Below are 8,823 nucleotides of genomic sequence, written 5' to 3'. Positions count from 1 at the left end.
CAATTAAAAACGAGATTTCATCGCGGCGGAGTATTGTTTGGCTTGGGCTAAATGCGACTGTTGATCCATATTTTTAAAACGCAGGGATGGAAACCACCACCGTTTGGGTTTTCTGCCGGGGGCAGAAATAACCGTGACTAAATGCCGTCCCGTCTGACACCTTTTCCAAGCAGGGGAGGGAGGGGAGGGGAGGGCGAGGAGCGGAGCGCCAGAATTCTAATTCAGAACCTGGTTGGACCGTTGCCTATTATGACGCCATAATGAGAGGCGGCGCCGGGCTGGCAGGCTCTCTATAAATAACGCCGACAAGGACTGCAAAGATAAATCGAAGGAGTTCGGCTCAGGCGGAGGATCGAGCGCAAAAGTACCCGAGCCGTCTGCATTTCAGATCTTGCTTTGCTCTGAGCGGCACTCCCCAGGTAAGTTTGCTCTCGGACGCGTGGTGTGGCTGTGCTCGTTCGAGGATTTGCGGGAGGGGGACGGATTCAACCCGGGGGAATCGGGGATTTTGCTCCGCTGAAGTTGGAGACCCCTGTGGATCTTCCGAGCTAAGCGCCGAGGTTTTTGGGGAGACTGCCCAGAGCTGCGCGGTCAGGGGCGTTGTGATTTCCTTGCTTCTCCCCCATGTCTTTCATCCCGTTGGAGGTGCTCGCTCCCTCCGATCCAGTTTAATGAAGCCCCCTGTCAAGGGCGCCGCTAATCCGTGCTCTTTAAGTACCCCAGCTCCAAAGGTTCTCCCCGCTTGTCCACGCATCGCCGCGATCCGAAGCGTGGTTAGACCCTGGCCGTAGGGAAGGCAGGAGGAACGGGCGGGTTGAATTCGGGGTAGAGAGCGTGCGGGGCGGGGGTTATGCATCGCTTTCCCCCCCGCCCCGTTTGCATTTGCAAATCAAAGAGGCGGTTGCTCCGGATTAACCCATGTGCCGTGGGAACACGCTGAGCTCTCCCCCCCTTGTCTCCCCCCCAGACGCCCCTCATGACCCTGAACCGCGGCGACAAACTGAGGTACCTGGACAAGCGGCGCGGCAGCATGCCCTTCGCCGCCCATTACCCCCAGCAGCAGCCGCTCCATCGGCGCAGCATGCCGGTGGACGAGCGCGACCTGCAAGCCTCGCTGCCGCCCTCGCCCCGGGGCCAGCTCTCCAGCCTGATGCGCTGCACGTCGTACAACCCGGGCGAGGAGGACGCGCACCGCCAGGGCTGGGCCTCGGACTCCTCCGACTCGGTCATCTCCTCCGGCAGCGACTCCGAAGGCGGCCTCTACAAGGTGATGCTGCTGGGCGAGCACGGCGTGGGCAAGACCAGCCTGGCCAGGATCTTCGGCGGCGTCGAGGACTGTCCGGACGCCGACGAGGCAGGTGAGAGAGCCTCAGGGCGGAGAACCGGGAAAGGGCGGGGGGGGGGGGAGATGCTTTGTGCCCCCGCAACGAGGCGTAGGGCGGGGGGGGGGGCAGGAGGGCCACGCCTGAAACGCTCTTTTCGCATCCCTCCCACCTCCTCTGACCATACCTGCTTGAAATCGGTGGTCCCGTTTCCTGGCTTGTTTAAGCTGGCATCATGCAAAAATTTTGTTCTAACTCCATTGTAGGCTCAACTTAGTCTTCAAAACAGCGAAACCCCCCAAACTCAGGAAAAAATCCGGCTTTGCCCACTTTGCATCATTGCCCCAGCCACTGGACGCGCAAAACATGCTAAGAAATGTTAATTGTAGTCCCTAAAAAGCTTTCTGAGGCTTCTCCTCCTCATTAAGGCACCTTTCCCAACTTGGGTACCCTCCAGATGTGTGGACTTCAACTCCCAGAACTCCCCAGCCTGCCTGGCCATTGCTAGGAATTCTGGGAATTCAAGTCCACACATCTGGAGGTTGCCCAGATTGCAGAAGATTAAACATGTAGCCTGATAAACCTTTGATTGGTCTTGGTGTAAAAGAGTTTCCTGGTGGACATGATGTGCCAACACTTTAGATGTGGATGGAATCTCTGATCAAATCCAAAGGTTTGAGGTTTAGGGCACTCCAGGAGGAAATGCAAACAATGAAATATGAATCTTCCAGTTTGTCCATGCAAAACAATTAGGTAGCAATACATGGATGGATTTCTCCGATTCCAGAGGAACTGTTGGAATCAGAGTAATGGGACTGATTGGTATAAGGAACTTGTTCCTTGAGGGTTTGAACATGTGTGGTGTGATTTCCCCTTATTACCCAACCATATGCTAGGAGGACAAAGGTTTCCATTGCAGAAGCAGTAATTTAAGCCAACTTTCTCCTACTTCCAGTCATGTATAATGTTTGGAGCGTTGTTCTCTTTATCCTCAACCAGCACAAGGTTGGTAGGAGTTGAAAACATGCATGGAGAACAGGGGGTGGCCTGGTTATATAGGTGGGCTAGGCAGTTGCCTGGGGCAGCAAGAATTGCAAGGGGGGGGGAATAAAATTTGCCTTCAGGGTTTGGGGATGGGGGCACTAACTGCATGGATTGTATAGGGTGCCAGTTAGCTTGTGGTTAATTGAGGGCTACCACTAGGAGAATGTCATCTTTAGGGAGCCCATTATAAATAGAAATAAACCCTATTTCATTTTGTTTCAATTAGAAATTGCCTGTGTAATTATCTAAAGAGTGCAGTACGTGAGTTGACTGGCATCTTTCCCCTGTCCTATTGCAAAATTCAGTACTGAAATTGAATAGGTTCTTCCTGTCACAATAAACATTTAATCCTTACTTGGATCACTCATCACTGAGAAGGTTCAACATTATCATTTTTCAACCTAACCTACCATGCAGAGGAGTTGTAAGGATACAACAGAGATACTAATGAGCAACTTGGAAGAGGTTTTTAATCTTGTAGAATAAAATAGTTTCAGCGTCACTTCTGAAGTACCAAAAAAAATTCCTTTTCTGAAAATGAGTTCATCTAAGTAAATCTGTCTTTGCAGACCTGTCTCTAGTACTTACTTAGATTTACTAAAATGCCTTTATGTTTTTAAATATTCTTTTAAAACTTAAAAAAAATCTTTTGGAGAGTCTTCACCACTTCCAATTAGTGTAGAATTATAAAAACATTTGTAGGTTTTCTTCTAAAATGATTATGGGTCTATTGACACTTAGAAAAGATGTAAAAACATATTTAGGAAAAATGTATTGAGAGAAGCTCTGATTTTTTAAATGTCATTGTATGTCATCATTGATATTTCTGCATTATCCATGCTTTATTTTGGATAGAAAAAAATTGTATCCCAACTCTACCCCATCCAAACTTAAAGAAAATAAATTTAAAAGTAGAGCTGGCGTAACAACTATTCCACATCTTTTTCCTATCATCCCCGGTGTCAGAATGGTTTACAAATAACTGAAAACAGCCTATAATTGAAATTGTAGGGTTTTTATGGACAAGATCATTTGCTCTAATGTTCTCAGGCTCAACTAAGCTCAAACATTTTATATTGCAATTCATCTGACATTTGAAACACACCAGCTTGAGCACCAGTTCAAAAGTTTGAACTTTTAAAAGAAGTTAGATTAAGTCTACAATCTTGTGTCCATCTGTATGGTGGTATTTCTGGCCTACATGCTGTCCACTGTGTTTGTTTCTTTTAGGTTTAGGCTTCACATGTGTAGTTTTATCGTTAGATCAAACTCATGTGTGTTCTCCAAGCTGTTACTTGGCTCAATAAATGTCATAGAAAATATAAACAAACAATATATTGAGGTGTACATTTATGAGCTGAGTTGAAGTTTTAGCAAATTGGATGCAGGGTTTCCAATGACGCTTCACCAGGCAAAATTCAGGGGAAAAAATGAAGTGTGTAGGGGGAGAGATATATATTTATTGATTATTGGAAACTTGAAAGGTTTATGGAATTTTGTAATGTTTCAGTTGGCTTCATAAAGCCTTCATCTGGATTTTGTTTTTCCTGATAGATTATTGCATTTCTTTTGTGTAAACTAAACATTTTATCCTAAATCTCCTTGATTTGTCTTGCAGGCAATACGTATGACAGGTCCATTATAGTTGATGGAGAAGAAGCTTCTCTTGTGGTGTTTGACATATGGGAGCAGGTAAAGCTTTACTTTTTCAAATATTTTATTTACAGTTATCTCTCTTTTCGTGGCTAACAGTATTTTCATCTATCAAAGGTTACTTGTGTGGAAGGTTAGTGATATGGGTCAAGTTCATATACCATGCTAAGTCACAGTTCATTTGTTTCAGGATTAGTTAGTGATATATGTGGACCCTGACACTGTGTCTGAATTCTGGCTTCAACAAATCCAGAATTAAATTAAATATAACAGATTAAGGTTTACTTTCAGTTATAATAGGGGATCAGGATCTTGATTCTTGTTGACCCTGCAAAACCCATCTTCAAGTCTTGCTTAAGATCCATGTGAAACCTCGGTTTCCAATCTGATTCCTTTCCTGATCTACTTCTCCAACTGTGTTAACTAGTGATCAGTCTTTAGAACAGAATAGCAATCCTATGGAGTCCAATCCGATACATGCTTACTCTGAAATAATCCCCATTAGGCTCATGGGGAATACCCCAAATTAAATGTTCTTAGAACTGCAACCTACATGAATGCGTTTTAACATGTGCTACAAGGTCAGCATTTGCTCTACAGTAAATGCAGATTTTTACCTTTTAAATACTACAGGTTGGATTTATCAGCAGTTTTTTCAAACACAATTTTGGAATAGGCTTTTTCAGCTCTTAATGACACAGTCCTATGCATATTTACTCAGACGTAAGGCCCATTGAGTTCAGTGGAGTCTACTCTTAGATAAGTGGGTATAAGATTGCAGCCAAACACAGAGAGAATCTAGATTTTTAAATACTGTATGATCTGATATGAGCCTTTTCTCTCAGTAACATGTTCACTAAGCAACACGTTAAAAAGAGGTGGGACTTCATGGTTACTGACTTTTTTGAACCCCGCCCTGCATAGGACAGCCCTGAATCTGTTGTCTTAGGCTGCAGGAGTACCTTTTATTTGGTACAAGCAAACATGGTTTAATTTCCCTACAATCCATACAAATAAGTCAAGCTTATTTATTAATGACATTTCTATACATTTTCTGCCCAGTTTACAAGGTAGAGTTTAAAACCATAGAAAGACAATGGTGGAACTATACAATCCAACAAGTTACAACCACCACACCATGGACTGCCACCCCCAACAAAACTTGATCAAGAGTACAAGAATGTAAAAAGAATATATATTTTTAAGTAGGAAGCTGAAAGGTTGATAATGTCTAATATGGTATAATTGACATTGATTCAATACCAATGTTTATATTTCTATTTTCTAATTTTAGGATGAAAGCCAGTGGCTTCAGAACCATTGTATGAAAATGGGGGATGCGTACATTATCGTCTATTCAGTGACAGATAAAGTCAGCTTTGAAAAAGCTTCTGAGCTGAGGATTCAGCTACGAAGGGCAAGACAAACAGAAGACATTCCTATAATTCTTGTAGGAAACAAAAGTGACCTAGTCCGATCACGGGAAGTCTCCGTAGATGGTAAGATATTATTCTAGCATAAACTCAATCAAGTAGATCAACTTAGCAGGTTTCCGTTGATAGTGAGTGGAGAGTCGTACGTTGGTGAACTATCCAGAAATTTGTTTAACTCTTTCCAGTAATGAGGGCAGAACTGAAACAAGTTGCTCCAAAAGATCAGATATTCTGTTTGGGGCCCACTTCCTCTGTGCACAGTCCACTGTGCCTGTAAGATCAACTGATAACTTGTACATCTCCGTATGCCATTGCAGGTGTCATATCTTCATAATTTTCAGCAGTGAAAACAATTGCTATGCCCTGCTGATGATCCAATATAGAGTAATCTAGTAGGAAACAATTCTTTGGTCAGTTAAAAAAACTCTCTTTTTTTCTTATCTAAATATTTTAGGCCTGTGGGTTTATGGGGTGGGGTGGGGGTGGTTTAAAAAGTTACTTTCCAAGTTGGGGAAAGAAATCCCCTTCTGTGTGTATGTGTGTGTGTTAACAGCAGTGGACAGTGGAATTTCTTATCAGCCATAGCAATGGTTGCTATGTGTTTCCAACTCATAATGCACCTCTGAATGATAGTGGAGGGCTGAACCATGGACCTTCAGAAGTGGAGCTTCCCAGTGGCTGGGGCACATTTTGCCCTTGGAAAATAAACTTAGTTGCCCTGTCTCAATTTTACTAGTAGCTTGTGCCATAGGGCATCCTGACAGGTAATGATGAGCCTTGTAACCCAACAGAGAGCACCAGGTTGGGGAAAGCTGCTCAGGCCAGGACGAATGGCACTTTTTGTAGGCCTAGGAACCTAAGAAGCTGCCTTATAGTGATTTATGACTATACGTTGACCTCTAGTCTGGGATTGTCCATATGGACTGGCCACAGCTGTCTTGATTTCAGGGAATAATTCTCTTCCTGGAGATTGGACTTGGGATCTTCTGCATGGAAAACAGGTGCCCCATCATTGAGGTTCAGCTCCAAGAAAGCAGTATCTGCATTCCTTCCACTGTCCTCCTGATAAGAGAATCTTGGACTAGTTTAGGAATCTGCTGGACCTTTCTTTTTCCTTTGTACACTTGCACAATCTCCTATCGCAGGGTTCCTCAACCTCAGCAACTTTAAGATGGGTGGACTTCAACTCCCATGGCTGGCTGGGGAATTCTAGGAGTTGGTCCACTCATCTTAAATTTGCTAAGGTTGAGGAACCCTGTCCTATCCTACAGCTTCCAGCTCTTAACCTATGATCCATTCCCATCCCAATTCAGAAGCAGAGGTTGTGTTGTATTGATTCTGCATGGTTTAACTAATCTTGGTCTTCTCTCTTCTGCCCCACAGAGGGACGGGCTTGCGCTGTCGTCTTTGACTGCAAATTTATTGAGACCTCAGCTGCGCTTCATCACAACGTCAAAGATCTCTTCGAGGGGATTGTCCGGCAGATTCGGCTACGCAAAGACAGCAAAGAGGACAATGCCCGAAGAATGGCCAACACAAAGAGGAGAGAGAGCATCAGTAAGAAGGCTAAGCGATTCCTTGGGAAAATGGTGGCCAAAAATAACAAGAAGATGGCATTTAAAGCCAAATCCAAGTCCTGCCATGACTTATCCGTACTTTAGAAACAGCTCTTGGCAAGATTAGAAGTATGTGAGTGTGCGTGGGTGGGTGTGTTGTGAACATGTCTCTGGCAGTTAAGAGTGAGGGAAAAGGACCTTGTACGTGAAGCTACAGAATGGAGGGAAGTTGTTTCCTTCATGCCTTACAGTTCCTACACAAGACTGCGAAACGAGATTACAGGACCTCCAGGGGTAGAATGGTTTCTACCCTTCAGCAGATGAACTGATTTCTAAAAATTCAGCAGCTTTGTACCCCTTCAGTTTCACTGTGCCAAACTGCTAGCTGTCCTGTGGACATCAGGGATTCAAAGGAAAAAACACACGATGGTACAGAAAAGAAGCGAAGAAAAATAAGCATCGCCATAAAACGTGTCTCCTTTGCAGAGAAAAACCTGAACGCTGTACGCAGGCTCGTACGCGTTTCTCTTTGACGGGCGTCTGCCTTTCAATGGGATGATGAAATGCCAAGGTGATTCAGTCAAAATCACCGCATCAAAGTGAAGCAGCAGGGTGATTTTATTTGCCAGATGGAAGCAGTCGTGCTGTTTTATTTCAGCTGCATTTTTGGAGCTTTATCAGGCCCCTCGCATTTCAAAGTGACATGGATGCTCAAGGAAACTGGCTGTGTCTGCAGAGACTGAGCGGGACCTCAAAGTGTATCTCATGATTGCTGGCCCAAAGTGACTTACCAAAGGTTGCACAGGAGATAGATCTATACATAAGCAATGAACTTTTAGAAATTAAAGGTGGTTGGAGGGGTGGGTGGACTTCAAAGAGTTGTTTGATGGGGAAGAGAAAAATATATAATAAATACAATTTTTGGAAGTTAATTTGCACTTTCTTTAAATGTTTGTTACTTGTTTACATGCAGATTTTATAATAAAGTATTTCTGGTTATTATAGAAGGCTTTGTTTTCCCTTTGGTATAGCAAAGGTATTTGGAAGAGTGAAATTTCTGGGATTTTAAACATAATTAATACTAATAGTCTACAAACCAGCCCATTCCGTTGATATGAAATAATCTAGCTTGCCCCTGATAACGTAGCGTAGCTACAGTTATATACAGATGTAAATGGGAATATGTATACATCCTTTGGCAGCCTTCTTTGAAAGTAAAAAAATTGCTCTTAGGGGCCTTGTTTGAATTATTATCCAATTCATCTCACTTGCTTTCCCATAGATGTGGGAATTGCCTCAGCCATTTGCAACCTTGGACTGCTCCAGAAGCTTAGTCAGAAAATGTCTTCTTCAAGAAAACGGAATACAGCCTTTGCGCTGGCATTTATTGAAAGAAAGGTGCTAGAGTGGCCAATTTACATGTGCATGTAATGTGCTAATTTATGTGGATAGAGGCACATTTGGAAATAATCCCTATAGTTTTCTTCAGCAACAGCAGAGTTTCCCGCAGCAGCAAAGACAAGCAGATACGTGGGTCTGCTTCATCTGCTGTTCAACTGCTTCCTCCTGCTTAAAGTTCATTATTGTTAAAACAGACTTGGAATGGGCAGCTCTTCAAACAGAGGAACATATCAAAGAGAGGATGATGTGTTGATAGTCTTTTAAATGGGAGATGATTTTTCTGGCAGTTCTTCAGAGAGAAGCTGTCCATTATGAAGATACGGCTTTCTAAAATGCTTTGTCCAGAAGCAGTCCAGCTTCAAGTAGAAAAGCTGCGATGAGGGGTCTGGGATGATATTTATTTATTTGTCTAAT

At 43.6% G+C, this 8,823-nt stretch overlaps 1 protein-coding gene across 1 annotated transcript; it reads left to right on the top strand.

Moving 5' to 3' along the window:
• Positions 1-275: 275 nt before the first annotated feature.
• RRAD (RRAD, Ras related glycolysis inhibitor and calcium channel regulator) lies at positions 276-7,935 on the top strand. Its single transcript, XM_088136016.1, has 5 exons — positions 276-419; positions 968-1,358; positions 3,985-4,058; positions 5,314-5,518; positions 6,836-7,935. The coding sequence occupies exons 2-5, from the start codon at positions 977-979 to the stop codon at positions 7,111-7,113; spliced, it is 939 nt and encodes a 312-aa protein (XP_087992142.1). The 5' UTR covers positions 276-419; positions 968-976; the 3' UTR covers positions 7,114-7,935.
• The last annotated feature ends 888 nt before the right edge of the window (positions 7,936-8,823 follow it).

Source organism: Python bivittatus, unplaced genomic scaffold, assembly GCF_059951505.1.
Source record: "Python bivittatus isolate LINGU-HERP-01145 unplaced genomic scaffold, Pbiv_v1 ctg000190_np1212, whole genome shotgun sequence".
Lineage (NCBI taxonomy): Eukaryota > Metazoa > Chordata > Lepidosauria > Squamata > Pythonidae > Python > Python bivittatus.
The sequence above is the reverse complement of the archived record's forward strand: the minus strand, read 5'-3'. Positions and strand labels throughout refer to the sequence as shown.

Bases quoted from the DNA above. Each gene is read 5' to 3' on its own strand.
- RRAD (XM_088136016.1), top strand. From the start codon at position 977: ATGACCCTGAACCGCGGCGACAAACTGAGGTACCTGGACAAGCGGCGC. The intron at 4,059-5,313 runs GTAAAGCTTTAC...TTCTAATTTTAG, and splicing joins TGTTTGACATATGGGAGCAG to GATGAAAGCCAGTGGCTTCA. The intron at 5,519-6,835 runs GTAAGATATTAT...TCTGCCCCACAG, and splicing joins ACGGGAAGTCTCCGTAGATG to AGGGACGGGCTTGCGCTGTC.